A 15,328-nucleotide genomic window follows, 5' to 3' on the forward strand; every position below is an offset into this window, starting at 1 on the left:
ATCGAGTTCAAGATCGTATGGCGAAGTTTGTGATTCAAGAAGCTTTGCCGTTTAGCCACTTCGACAACCCTCGCTTAACCGCCATGATTCGAGATACGCTTCAACCACAATACACTCACGTAAGTCGTCATACTCTTAAACGTTATTGTTTAAAATTGTGGAAGAAGGCCAAAGAGGTACTAATTGCATATTTTGAAAATATAAATACGGGAATAAACCTAACTAGTGATGTTTGGTCGGCTCCACATGGTCTACCCGAATCTTATCTTTGTGTCACCGCTCATTGGGTAGACCCGTCATCGTGGGAAATGATGAAACGCACCATTGCTTTCGAACTCTTTGAGTATCCACATACGGGAGATAATTTGTTTGAAATTTTAGATTATGTTATAAAAACTTATAAACTAGAAAATAAAATATTTTCAATGGCATTTGATAACGCGTCGAATAATACATCGGCGGTTGATAAATTAAAATTAAAATATACGCCGATTTGCAATGGTGTATTTTTTCACTCAAGGTGTGTTGCACATATCATTAATTTAATCGTGCAAGACGGACTTGCTTCGGATGAGGTTACATCGGTTATAAACGATTTTAGACTAATGATACATGAAGTTTTTAAGAAAAGTAAAAAAAGACAAATGGAATATAGAAAATTTTGTAAAGATACGGGAAGAAAAGCTTTGGGAGCTAATTGGGATGTACCTCATCGATGGAATTCCACTTGCATAATGTTTCAAAGTGCTTTGAAACAAAGAGAAACTTTACAAATGTTTCATTCTAGTCTTGCCGAGAATGATTTGGCAATCCCCTTTTCAAATGAGAAATGGGAAATTATCAATGACTTATCGACTTTTCTTGAAGTTTTTAAAACATCAACTACGAAACTATCGGGAACGTATTATCCGACAAGTCCCTTGGTTCTTTCGGAGTTATTTTTAATCGTTAACAATCTTAAAGAATTTGAAAATAAAAGTCCAATGTTTTCAAACATCATATTACCAATGAAGTTTAAATTAAAAAAATACTTTCTTGAATTGCCACCGGTTTTTACTTGCGCCGCCGCTTTAAACCCAATGTTAAATGTTACGGGGGTTGAATGTGTGATAGACGAAATTTTTTCAGCCTTAGATATGCATGAAGTTGACCAAAACTTTTCAACAGAGGCAAAAAATAATTTTAACTTAAATTTTAAATTTATGTATGACTTTTATTTAAATAAATATGGGTCAAACATACACATGCCTATGCCGGGGGGGTCTTCATCAAGTTCAAGTGCTACTAGAGTACGAGATCCCATGATTAGCCTTATGAACACCGTTCGCAACGTAACGGCTAAAAAACAAAGGGGTAACACCCCTTCAAGCGAACTAGGAAGGTATAGTGCAAATGATTACTCTACCGGTTTATCCGAAGAGGAATATGGCACTTTTGATGTTTTGGCTTGGTGGAAGGTAAAGGAAACCGAGTTTCCGATTCATGCCACCATGGCCCGTGATTTACTAACCGTCCAAGCTTCTACGGTAGCTTCGGAATCCGTTTTTTCTCTTAGTGGCAGGGTAATATCGGTGAGAAGAACAAGACTAAATTCGGAGTCGGTGGAGATGTGCATTTGCTTAAAGGATCACTTGGACTCAATCGATCGTATTCAACACGTAACCACTCTCGAAGATGAAAAACCACTTGATGTTCGAGTGCACGACGAACAAGAAGGCATTTCTACAAGTAATTCCGAGGAAGAAGTCGCCGCTCAATAATTACGACGAACAAGAAGGCTTTTCTAGAAATAATATGTCACAACTTTATATTTATAAGTTTAATGTTTTGTTAGTTTGTTTTTGAAGATTTTAAAACATGTAACCTTTTTTTTTTGAACTTCTTAAAGTAAATAAAATGAATTTTATGTTAATTGTTTTGTTTATTTTTCATGCTATACAAATACGAATCGTAGTTTAGAATCCAAATCGCAAACGAAAAACGAAAAAAAAAAAAAAACTAAATGCACTTGTATTGCAAATCCAATGAACAAGTTTACATTGTACAATGGTTACATATTTAACTGATGATGTTCCAACTGATGAAACTCTGCAACTGACGTGTCACTGATTCATATTTTGCATCAGTGACAACAAACTCTGCAACTGATGAATGTTCCCACTGATGAGTATTCCTCATCAGTGGCAATCTTCAGTAGTTGTCATCAGTGACAACCTTCAGTAGTTGTCTTCAGTGGCAACCTTCAGTAGTTGTCTTCAGTGGCAAACATCTTCAGTAGTTGTCTTTTCTTCATCAGTTAATTGTTTATTTTTATGTTAATTGTTTTTTTTATTTTTCATGTTATACAAATACGAATCGTAGTTTAGAATCCAAATCGCAAACGAAAAACGAAAAAAAAAATAAATTTTTTTACACTGTAACCGGTTGGAACCGGTTACGGTACAGGAACCGGTTTAGGAACCGGTAAGAACCGGTTAGATAGGTTAGGGGTCCGAGGGTGGGAGAACCGGTTCGATTCCCTAACCGGTTCGAGCCTGGAACCGGTTTAATTGAGGGTTTTGAATATAGGAACCGAACCGGTTCCTAGTCCCAAACCGTTCTGAACATGCCTAGTCAGACACACACTCATACCTCCTTCTAGGACAGTCCTCAACTATGTGAAACATCAATACACATTATGTAAAATTCATATTGATGGCATACCAAGGTTGTCTAAAATTCATATATTTTGTAACACTATGGGCAAGTATCCCTGGTAGACAAGTCTAGAACTCTAAAGTATGAAAAGCATGTGACCAATCATGTTCAAAAATATAAACTCAATTATAAATATTTTACAACAAATCTAATTAACATTGTTTAAAGAAACAAGTTCATAATATTAAAACAAACAAATTCGGCTGATCAAACCTTTGTGCTTATACTCCTCTATATTCGCCTTTGATTGAGAAGAGTTCTGAAAGAGAGAGCATGTATATGACTCCATTATAATCTGTATTAGTATAATAAAAAAAACTCTTAAATTATATTACATATTAGAAGTTATAAAACATTTTTTTGAGATTTATAAAATTTAATCAGCAAAAACATATTTATAGAAAACTATAAGAAACATAAATCATGAACTCCAATAAAAACATAAATAAGGGGATGAGGAATTTGGGTTGGTCGAGTATCTACCTATTTACTTATACTAATAAACAAAAATAATGATGATGATGATGTGTCATAACTACATTTAATCTTAACTTTAATTTTCCTTCTATTTTCTAATATCCAATCTCCTTAATCCATGCTATTCATGGATCTTGCATCTAATTTTACTATTAGATATAGAAAATTTGACCATAAGTTCTAAAAAAATATATAAACCATTGAATATCTATAATAAGTTTAAAATCAAACAGTGAATTATTAAATTAGTTAAATAATGATTTACGAACCATTATCGTATAATAATTAGTAACCTATGTTTATAATAGATATTTAGTTATGTGTGTACTTCAAATTTCGTTGAATAAATATAATATTTATAATCTTACAACTTGTAAAACACTATTTATTACATTCGTATTGATTATATAAAACATCTTTAATATGTTTAGGTACCAATAATTGATTTTATATTATCTTAAAACTTTATTTCAATCTTAAGAAAATGTAAAATTTAAATATGTAACATTTGAAGTGTGTGTGATTATATTAAAATTAATCTATAAATTCGAAAGAAAATCCCTAAATTACATATGATTAAATACCTAAATTTTGATCATTTGACAAATCTTGTGTAATACACGAGTTCTAAAGCTAGTGTATAATAATAATAAACTAAATTTGCACCATGCCCTTCTAAACGTATAAATACCAAGTAACTACTAGAAAAAGGTTAATAAGCGTGTTACGTTTTTTTAACAAGTTTTGTTATAGGTGCCATGTTTGAAAATTATACGATGTCACTTGATTTTCGAATACAAAATATATATTTAACTTTGTTCTAGCTGGTATCACATAGTATAGATAGTAACACCGTAGGTTCGTCCCATGGTGGATGATGATGAAGGATATGACTTAAAAGATTTGATAAAGGGTTGTTAGGTCATATAATTGCATTATGCATCAAATTTATAGTAATATGTACTTTTTTTTTTTGCATTTCTCTACTTAAAATTGATTATGTACTTAAATGAACGCTACAAAACCAATATCAAGTAAGGACACACATATTTTAAGCATTTATCTACTTAAAAGTCTCTCTCACTACATGCAATTATCTTCCATGCACTATGTACAAGTGTTTATGTGATTCTTACAGCTCACTACATATTACTTTTTACATTTTAGTATTTTACTACCTTTGACTTCTTGATACCTTTGATTTATGTTACCCTGGAACGAAACCAGAGCAAGTGAACACAAGAAGAAAAGTTTGGAAAGCTCAGAAGAGTTTTTGTATATTTAAAATATTTTGATATAATGTTTAATGTTACAAATTCCATGGATATTAACAAGGAAAGCTGATTTTCAATGAGTTAGGTAATTCATTGGTATGAATTACAAGTCACTCATTAACCAACCTAACACGTTTTAGCATAATAATTAATTTCATTTCATTTTTTTAATCAAATTTTGTGAACCAAAGGACATGAAGTGTACCGCTCTTGGTTAATGAAAGGGTCCTGCTAAGGACACCCCACACCCCACCAATACGTCCCGTATAGCTTTATACGGGGCGTATTGGTTGGTTTTTCTAGAAAAAACTACCGAATTTGTCTTATTATGTTTTTTTGTCTTATTATCAGAAGGGGCGTATAGCCCTATACGCCGCCTCTGATACATATTTTTTAATTTATTATTTGTTGTTATTATTATTGTTGTTATTATTATTATTATTGTTGTTATTATTATTATTATTACTGTTATAATTCCGATGGGGTGTTGTAACATCTCGGATTTTTCGCATTTTGTATTCATTTAAGTTTAAACCGATTCGGGATCGTAATTCGGATCTTTCGAACTATTTAAAACTTGTATTTATTGGAATTTAACTTGGTTTAACTTATTTTGTAATTTCATAGCTTTCAAAACCTTTAAAATTGTTTAAAAAGACTAAAAATCGTATTTTCCGGAACTACTGGCTAAAGTCAAAAATCTTTTACTAGTTAATTTCTCATGCTTCTGGTCGGAACCGACTTTCAGTCTAGAAGACTTCTACTATTAGTGAGTTTGACTTATCAACTTCTACTATTTTATGACGATGATGTAGACACTAATGATAAATAATTTATATATTTAATCAAACTGATATGACCTAGTAACCGTTAGTGATAGAATAGTGGTGAGCTAAACAACTTACATAAAGAAATTGTAACTGTGATTACCAAAAATACCCTTCATTAAAAATTAATATGTAACAAGAAATAAATTAAAGAAGGCATTTGTTTCTTTTTGTTTCCCTACTTTCCTTTTCTTTCTCGCCATCCCCAAAACAAAAACTCATGGTCTTAAATTGGTTACAATAAATTGTTGACAACACCCTTTATGGATCTGATCCAATTTTGGCAATAATTAAGAAGAAAAAAAGTGAAACAAAGGTTCGACTGACTTTTAGAAACTGTTGTTGATCTGGATGATTTCTTGGTTTTGGCACACTTTTCAACAAAAAAAATAGCAAACAAAGGGCTCGATACCGTTTAGAAACATTTGTCAATAAGTACGATTTTGGATGACACAACCAGAACTCGTATCTACCCACAGTTTTAACTTTTATCACTTCTTTAACACATAGTTCAACTTAGGGGTACGCGTAAATCATAAAATTAATCTAAAACCAAAAATGATCTAAACTCGAAAAAAACAATGGTTTAAAACCAAAAAAAGATGTCAATTTTTTTTTTGGGTACCCTCAGTGTTGTGAAAATCGCTAGTTGCTAGTCGGACGGTGAGATAGGGACTAGCAATTAATCGGGATTAATTAGATCAGACTTTAATGTATAATTTTCAGTTTTATATATATACGCACACATTTTATATGTATTTTTCAGTTTTATACATACACAAACACATTTTTGCCGGAAATTGACTTGAATCTCGCTGAAAACCGCTGATTTTGACTGGAAACCGCTAATTTTGGCCGGAATCTCGCCGGAAACCACCGATTTTGGCCGTAGCCTTAATAGAAAAACCGATTAAGTCCGATTAATCTTAAGTTTAGCCGAATTTGACCATTGACCAAAATTAATCAGTAAATTTAGAACTAATAATTAATCAGGTATTAACAGGTAAGATTTTTGCAACACTGGACCCTTGATTGTGGGTCAATATTAAACGTGAGTGTGTCTACGAGATGGTGCCACACTGCCACTCCATGAAAGTTCCTCATACCATCATCTTCAGGCATAAGAGACGACCCGTCAACGTTGACCATCGCAAACAAAGCTTCAATATTTGAATCTTTCTTTCGTCGCTAAATTATCATCTTCGTCTTTTTTGTATTCCAATCAATAAAACTCAGCTAAATCCAAATGGGTCTTGTTTCACATGAGGCAACTAATCAGTTCAAGGCATTAATGGACCAAGGTTTGTTCTTGTTCATACACTTTCTTAAATATTTTCTGATCTTTTCTTAACATTACCCACTTACTGATTTTAATATTTCTGGGCAGTTGAAGAGCCTCTTAAAAGAACATTCAAGGTGTTTCAAACTTTCTCCTTTTTAGATCTGTCTATCTGTTAATGAAATCTTTGTTTTTTTTGTCATTCTTTATGCAAGATATCATCTTGTATGTGCAAATGGTGCTCATTAAAGAGCTTATTCAAATGCCAAGATCTTTGATTTCAGAGTTACTCAATTGGATTGATGACTCAATTCAAAAGTCAACATCTTTAGATTGTTTGACCTGTTTTAGAGCACCATCTTTGCTTTTCTTTTTTGTTCAAGATTTTATCTTATATGTGCAAATTATTCTCACTGAAGAATCTTGTTTTAGAGCTACCCAATTGGATTGTTGACCCAATTCTAAAGTCAACATTTTTAGATTGTTTGTCTTGTTTTGAAACAGAATCTTTGTTTGTTTGATTTCATTCTTTCTGCAAGGTTTCATTTCATATATGCAAATGGTGCTCATTAAAGAACTTGTTCAAAATTTAAGATCTTTAATTTCTGAGTTACCCAATGGGATGGTTGACCAATTCAAAAGTCAACATTTTTAGATTGTTTGACTTGTTTTTAGAACAAATCTTTGTTTTTTTCTTTCTTTCTGCAAGATTTAATCTCACATGTGAAGAACTTATTCAAAAGTCAAGATCTTTCATTTCAGAGTAACCAATTGGATTGATCATTTTCAAAAGTCAACGTCTTTAGGCTTGACTTGATGACCCAGTTGGATGCTTTAATCTTGTTTATTTTGATGATGAATCTCCTGTTTATGGTGTAATTTGATTTGGGTTATAAGTAACTGATCAAACATTTAGATTTTATGTTCAGAATGTTCATCAGGGATATATAATTGAGACTCTCGAGAGATTTTTAAAAGCAAGAGAGGGAAATGTTTCCAAAGCCCACAAGATGGTTTGCCTCATCGCCCTTAACAATTTAAATATATATTTTTTTGCTATTTTATGTGATAGTTTGTATCAATTACAGTTGGTAGATAGCTTACATTGGAGGCTGCAAAATGGGATAGATGATATACTAGCCGTAAGTGTGTTTATCCGGATCTACAAAACTCAAAATTTAGTCAAACCAGAGGGACTATTTGTGCAATTTTCTTTGATATATAATGACCAGTGAGTGTTCTTATGCAGAAACCAATAATTCCTACTAATTTCTATAGAGGAGTTCGCGACTCACAGCTGATAGGATTATCCGGTTACACAAGAGAGGTTACATTTATTAATTATTTTCGGTTTCTGGTTTGAAACTTTTTCATTATTCTCATTCATATTAATTTGTGACAGGGCCTTCCAGTTTTTGCTATCGGTGCGGGCCTCAGCACATATGATAAAGCATCGGTAAGACTTTGTCAAACTGAGCTGTGATAAGTGACTCAATTGTTTTATTTTGAAAATTAATGATGTTTTTAAATTATTTGGCAATTTGTAGGTCCACTATTATGTGCAGTCACACATTCAAATTAATGAATATCGTGATCGTGTGATCCTGGTGAGAAGATATTAAATTATTTGTAGGTTTTATTTTATTATTTGAATATCGTGTAACCTAGACACAACCTGTCCAAACCCCATTGACGGGTTGTAATCAAATTGTAAACGTGTTAAACGGGTTGGTGGGTTGTAATAAATGGGTTAGATCGATTGGTGGGTTGACTTGTTTAATAAAACCGGGTTGGCTGGCCGATCTGTTTAATTAAACAGGCTAAGCAGCTGAATTGGAACACTGCCCGTTTAATTAAGCATTTATAACAACCTGGACACGCTTAAAATTGTGTATGCATACACGGCTTGTCTAACCTATTTATCTAAATGATAACCAACGGGCTGACAGATTGTAATCAAGCTGTAAACATGCTAAACGGGTTAGTGGGTTGGAATAAATGGGTAGACTGACTTGTTTAATAAAACTGGGTTGGCAGGCTAACCTGATTATTAAACGGGTTAGATATGGCAACCCAGAACCATATCTTTATTCGTGTCAAAGACATCAAGCCTAACTCGAACATGCTTAAAATCGTGTAACCCATAAATGACCTGTCTAACCCTTTTATCTAAACGAGTCAAACGGGTTGATTGGTAATAATCAAGTTGTAAACGCATTAAACGTGCTGTTAGGTTGTAACAAATGAGTTAAACGGGTTGGCAGTTTGGAATAAATGGGTTAAACGAGTTGGCGGGCTGGCTTGTTTAATTCAATCAGGTTGGTAGGCTGGTCTGTTTAATTAAACAGGCTAAGCAGTTCAATCGGAGCATGATCCGTCTCTTATATGGGTTAGATATGAAAACCCTGAACCTGATCATCTTCGTGTTGTGTTCGCATTGTGTTTGGGTTGTAATCAAGTTTTAAACATAACGTGTTGGTGGGTTGTGGTTAACGAGTTATTGGGTCGGTCAGCTTGTTTAATTAAATTGGGTTGGCACGTCTATGTTTACTTAAGCGGGTTAAACTGGTCAACCCAAACACGACCCGTTTATTAAACAGGCTAGATATGAAACCCAAAATCCTGATTATTTTCGTGCCGTGTTTTGGGTCATGTAAAAAAATGTAACCACTACTGGAATTGATTGTAGCCGGAAGCAACTAAACGGGCTGGAAGATATATTGGCAAGTGCGTGAAGGTTTTAGATATGAGCGGTCTAAAGCTTTCTGCATTGAACCAACTAAAGGTAAACGTTAACACATATATTCACAAATATTCACGATTGATTCCAAATTAAACGTTTTAGCTTGTGAGGCCCGTTTAACGAGCTCTGGTGTTTTGGTATTTGCATTGCAGCTTCTAACAACTATCTCTACTGTTGATGATCTCAACTACCCGGAGAAGACGATCATATATTATATAGTAAATGTCCCGTACATATTCTCTGCTTGTTGGAAGGTCAGCTTTAATATCTCCATTTGAAGTTTTTTTAGAAGTAATAATATTTAAGAAAGGCTATGAAGGTTTATATGCGCGTGCAGGTTGTGAAACCACTATTGCAGGAGCGAACAAAGTTAAAAGTGCGTGTGTTGCAAGGTTGCGGTCGTGACGAGCTTTTGAAGGTAATTGGTTGACTATAACTAATCACAAGTTTTTAGCAAACAGTACCACATTTAATAATTTAAAATATCAATCTTGATGGTACCCCAAACATGTTTTTTTGTTTTTATGAAAACCCATGTTACTGGAAATCTCACTGGACCCTACGAAAACCTTACCAACGAGATCAGGTAAAATACAGCTTGCGCTGGTCAAAAACTGCCTTCAAGAGGGTTGAAGACAGAACTCTAGTGGAAGCTGGATTCAAGCATGAGACCTCAAATAGCGGGACTAAACTTAAATTACATGTTTTTTTTTGGTTTTATTTATTGTTTAGTAGGGTTGTAAACGAGACTAGCTCGAGCTCGACTAGGCTTGTGCTCGGCTCGCTTAACTTACTAGAGATAAATGAGCCAAGTACCCTTCATAAGTATTTCTTAAGCTCGAGTTCCGTTCGGGCTTGGCTCATTTATTATTTTTATATTAGTTTATATACATATATAGTTATTTCTATATATATTTCAGTTATGATTATTATATATAGCATAATATATGTTATTTAGATATTATAATTGTAAGTTTATGCATAATAATAATAATAATAATAATTGTTATGTAAATATATATTTAATAAACGAAAATTATATAAACAATAGGTTCGTTTAGGCTCGCAGGCCAGCTCAAGCTCGGGCTCGTTTATTAAACAAGCTTATTTTTAGGCTCAAACTCAGCTTTTAGCTAGTGTAAGCTCGGCTCGATTCGAGCTTTTAGCGAGCCAATCTCTAGTAACTTATTTTTAGGGACCTCAAAAGTTTAAAACCACGAATGAAACAATGAATGGTGGTTACAAAACCATTTGCCTAGACGACTAACATTTGGTGCTATACAGATAATGGACGAGTCTTCCCTCCCTCATTTTTGCCGAAGAGAGGTGCCGGTGCCTCGGTCATGGTCAGGATCATTGTCCAGTTCATGGTCTGGTTCATGGTCCGGGTCAGGATCAGGATCTGGGTCATCCAGATCTTCTGATGATGACTGCTACTCGTTGGACCATCCATTTCATCAAGAACTTTACAATTACATGAAGCAACAATCCGGGATTCATGAACCATTAGAACCCACAAAGCACGGATCGATCCATGTGCACGTCCCGTGCGACCCTGAAGATGCAGAGTTCCACAAGACACTAGAATCCAAGTTGGAAAAGCTTCGAATCCAAAGTACCCGCTCCGTGCCTTTAGATAAAGTCAACATCAGTGATTAAAAACGCGTCGTTACATAAAATGACGACGACCTATTATTACTAATTAGTCAGTTGTAGTTCAAATCATGTGACATGTATTTGTAGCATTTGTTGTAACAACCTTCAACTTGTGTGCTGAAGTCTTGTAAACTTATACCAAAATCTAAATAATAATAAATTAAAGTCCAATACAAACACAGATACAAACCAATATGTTAGCTCGTGGATATTCCCTCTTATTCTATCTTGTTTAACTACCCGGATAACCGACTCTAGAAAATTGGGCAGCCCGTGACATTGATCCCAGGGGCCGTGGGACATTTAGCCAGAGGACAATGGTCTGGTTTCGCCCCCCACCACTTCAAGTCGACACCCTCGTTTTGCAGGGTGAAAAACAGAAGCACCCCCATAAACGCGGTCCCTGCATCAAGCGCAGCCGACAAGACATAATTATACTTCTGCCACCATTGTTTCCTGTACTTGAACACAAAGTAGTTAAATATCATCCCAGCGACAAGCCAGCTGGCAATATTAGTCGGCGTTGCAGGCGGCATTCCAGCGAAACCGTACGATATAACGGGTATGTTAATCAACGGGATCCATTTCTTCTCCGGGAACATCTTGCTCAGTATCCATACCGGGACCGGTAAAAATGCACCAAATAGAAACAACCATACGAGGTTTCGGTACAAACCTCCTGGGCCAAAGAGCCTTTGCGGGCCGATGAGTCCCCATATAACCGAAGCATCAAAAGTTACCTTGAACTTGGGGCATGTCCACGGGCTTTCGGGATGAAGCCCGTCAATGTCACATAAGTTATCGATATTCTCCAACATCCACCATGATACTGCAAGGTTTACCGTCCCGGCAACTAGAGTTCCAACAAGCTGATGATGTATACGCGTGTGCATTAGTTTACTGACTAAAAGAAATATGTTGTAAGTGGCTAGTATTAATAAAACAAACAAACCTGTGCTGTGAACATGCACCGAGGTGGGATCTTCATGTAGTGTCCGAGTTTAAGGTCGGATAAGAAAGAAAGAGCGTGAACGGTGCTGATGCGCCCATAGATCTTGAAGAGCAAGTTAGCAATGGGCTTTCCGGGTAAAATGTATCCGAATATGAATTGGGCTATGATGTCGTATCCCGGTTGCTACATTACAATATCAGTTAAACTTAACTTAAAAAGCTATTTGACGGTTTGTAATCAAGCTGTTAAATAGAAAACAGTAATGAATGGGTTAAACGGGCCTTAAATAGGTTGAAGGGTTGACCACCTGTTTAACTCAAGTGTGCTAAACACGCCAAACTGACCCAACCCGTTTAGCAAAAGGTCACATTGTTTAAACAAAAAGTCAATCTGACCCAACCCGTTTAGACAAAGGTCAATCCGACATAACCCATTTAAACAAAAGGTCAATGCGACCCAACCCATTGTAAAAAAGGCTAAACCGGTGTGGCCCTTTTAAACAAAAAGACAATCCAACCCGAGCCGTTGTAACAAATAAGTCAACACGATCACGACCTGATTGTTAACCGGGTTGGATATGACAACCCAACACCTAGCTGTTTACCATGTTCAGGGTCGTGTTAGGAATTACCGCCCCTAATTTCTTCTAAGGAAAAAGTGTTAAATCTTCAAATTCTTATATAAACCCCTCTACCCTTGGAATTCTTTTATTAAAAATCATCAAAACCTTTAAAAACATTTATAAAAACTTGAGTTCATCTTTACTTAAATGAGGAAAAAACTTTTAGCGCGAAAAAATAATGTTTATCTGAAATAGAAACCAAAAAAACGCCTTAGTTATTAAACATTTAACGGTACCTGGTTGGTAGTAGCTTGAATGACCCCGATAGGGAGCGTAACAACAAAAGCGAGTGCAAACGCAAAAAGAAAACCCCACCACGGAAGCTGCACGTCTTCCTTATATACAAAACACATCATCAGTGACAACACGATGCTCCCGAACAATAACACTAGGTACCACCATTGTGGCACTTGTTTATAACTCTTCATCAGTTTCGCATGAATGTCGATTTTCATGTTCTGCACTGCAGATTTACTCTGCTTCCATATATCCCTACATGATATAAATCCAGTAAAGAAAATAAGTTACTGTTTTTTTTATACCGTTTACAAATTTTTCGAAAAAAAGTTTGTAAACTATACTTTTGACCAGAAAAACTGTAACAAAAGTTTGTTACCCTATTAATGGAAAAAAGGTAGAAAAATTAATTACCCGCCATGAAATAGGGCGACATGGGTCAATGTTGCGGTGAACCTGGCGAACCCTGACCCAATGGAAAGTGCAAACAAAGGACTCAAATAGAGTTTGCTATAACTTTCGTATGCGGCGATGTTTAAGTCAAACTGTGGGGTCAAGACTCTGGTGGTGTCATATTCGTGACCGGTTCGGGTGAATAGTTTGTTGGAGAAAATTGGGAATTTCCGGGCGTCAAACGTGTCGTATTTCCAATAGCAAAGGGGGACAATAATGTAAATAAACATGATAAAGCCTACTCCAACATTTACAATGGAAGTCCAAGGTGTGACTAATGGGCTACCGTGGTAGGCCGAAATCCCGGCCCAATCGAGGGTAAATGCACCCACACCGAGACCATGGTAGCCCGACCCGATTTGTTGTGCAGTTATGCTGTTGGGCCAGGCCCAGCAGACCCATGAGAAGAAAGTCAAGATTGGGAAAAGATAACCCGGAAGTGCATAGTAGGCGAAACTTAGAAGCAGGAAGATCATGAAAAACCGCATTCTTGTCATGCCTTGTGCTTTCGTTTCCTTTTCGTGTAACGCTCTGAAATCAAAACAAGTTAGCCACGTTAATTTGAATATTACATCTATGTATCTTTTGATTAACAACCCAGTGAGTCGATGGCCTATTTGACCCGGTGATTATTCTACTTCGTTATCATGGGCGTTATTTTCTTATCTTTCGATTATTGTAATTTTAACGTATTGATATGTAAAAAAAACATCAACTACTTCCTTTAGTTAAACTTTTCATGTCTAGTTCAGGTTCATGTACATGACATGATTATTGGGTTCCCGTAACTGCCAACCCGCAAGTGTGACAACCCTAACCCGAAGAGGGATACAAACCTAAAGAGAGAAACTTGAGCAAGGTTTGACGGCCACCACATCTCCACCGGATCCACCAAATACCTCCTCAACATCCCAGCCCATCCATACCCCAATATCTACCATACACAAACAAACACAATATTAATATTAATCCTCATTCCCAAACACCCCCCAATTCAATTTAAACACTAACCTGAGTAGTCAACACAATAATCAACGCACAAAGAAAACTCAAACTCTGCCTATAATAAGCTTTCATAACCGTAATGGCTCCAATCGAGTACGCATCACCCCCACCTGTAGACACCCCACAGTTAGCAAACACCGTGATTATCACGTGCTCCTTCATATTAAACGGACCCGGGTTCAAACTGAAGCTCCGACCCAGCAACTTATACTCCTTCGTTGGCAACGTGGCCGCCATAAACTTTCCGAGGGGCAAAACGGTAATTTGCATGAGGATTGCTGATATGGCCAACGGTTGGGTTCGGTATATGAAGAAGGTGTTTAGGAATATTAATATTATGCATGAACCCACACCCAGTGTCCATGCTCGGAATGTCATTACCGGTAGTGACGTGTCGTCGGTCTCCGGCACCACCAACGCCACCTCCTCCACCGTGCACTCGGCGGCGGGTTGCTTCTCGCCGGTGTCCATTTTTATATATTATTATTGTTATTGTTATGTACGGACACGAAGTAGTACTAGTACACTCAGTTTGAGATATGGTTTGGGGTACGAAGTACTGGACTAGTGTTTTTATAGGAGAAAGAGATAAAGGTTGTAAATTACGGAAATGCCCTCACTTGTAGATACTTTCATATTTCTTTTACTTGTGTTTGATTTTTTTTTTGGACATGATTACGTTAGGTAAAAAATTAAATTTCTCTTGGCTAATTTGGTATCAAGAATTTTGTATTAATGTTTTGAAAACCAGATTGAGAACTTTTAAAAGTTAAAAACTGACTGTTTTATCGGTATAAGTCAAAAGCTGCGCAACTTATTATCTGATTACTTGAATTTCTATTGTAATTGGATTATGAGATTATCTATTATTACTGTTAATAATAGTTTAACATAGTTGTTTTTGCTGGTTGAACCGATCAACTTGTTTGATTTTTCTAAAATTAGCATCATCTTTTGGTTATATTTTTAGCTTTTAACTTGTTCATTTCAGAACTCAAAGTATGGCTAGTAATGTAACAAATGCATAATACCCTTATTGCATTAAAAAATAATCAAAGTAGTGTAACAAAAGACTAAATTATATAAAACATGGAAGTGAATGAAAA

The 15,328-nt window shown here is 35.6% G+C and overlaps 2 protein-coding genes across 2 annotated transcripts; one reads left to right on the top strand and one right to left on the bottom strand.

Moving 5' to 3' along the window:
* Positions 1-6,479: 6,479 nt before the first annotated feature.
* On the top strand, positions 6,480-10,956 carry LOC143625841 (SEC14 cytosolic factor-like). Its single transcript, XM_077096076.1, has 11 exons — positions 6,480-6,576; positions 6,663-6,691; positions 7,484-7,567; positions 7,643-7,696; positions 7,804-7,881; positions 7,957-8,010; positions 8,102-8,161; positions 9,244-9,339; positions 9,450-9,551; positions 9,635-9,715; positions 10,582-10,956. The coding sequence occupies exons 1-11, from the start codon at positions 6,522-6,524 to the stop codon at positions 10,954-10,956; spliced, it is 1,068 nt and encodes a 355-aa protein (XP_076952191.1). The 5' UTR covers positions 6,480-6,521.
* Positions 10,957-11,163: 207 nt separating this feature from the next.
* Positions 11,164-14,709, bottom strand: LOC143625901 (oligopeptide transporter 3-like). The gene is made up of 6 exons (XM_077096118.1): positions 14,229-14,709; positions 14,054-14,151; positions 13,179-13,748; positions 12,764-13,019; positions 11,906-12,088; positions 11,164-11,822 (listed from the first exon to the last, which is right to left on the bottom strand). The coding sequence occupies exons 1-6, from the start codon at positions 14,691-14,693 to the stop codon at positions 11,208-11,210; spliced, it is 2,187 nt and encodes a 728-aa protein (XP_076952233.1). The 5' UTR covers positions 14,694-14,709; the 3' UTR covers positions 11,164-11,207.
* Positions 14,710-15,328: the final 619 nt, after the last annotated feature.

This window comes from Bidens hawaiensis, unplaced genomic scaffold (assembly GCF_021521415.1).
Source record: "Bidens hawaiensis isolate Kalapana, Puna unplaced genomic scaffold, B.hawaiensis_p1.1 tig00004242_1, whole genome shotgun sequence".
Classification (NCBI taxonomy): Eukaryota; Viridiplantae; Streptophyta; class Magnoliopsida; order Asterales; family Asteraceae; genus Bidens; species Bidens hawaiensis.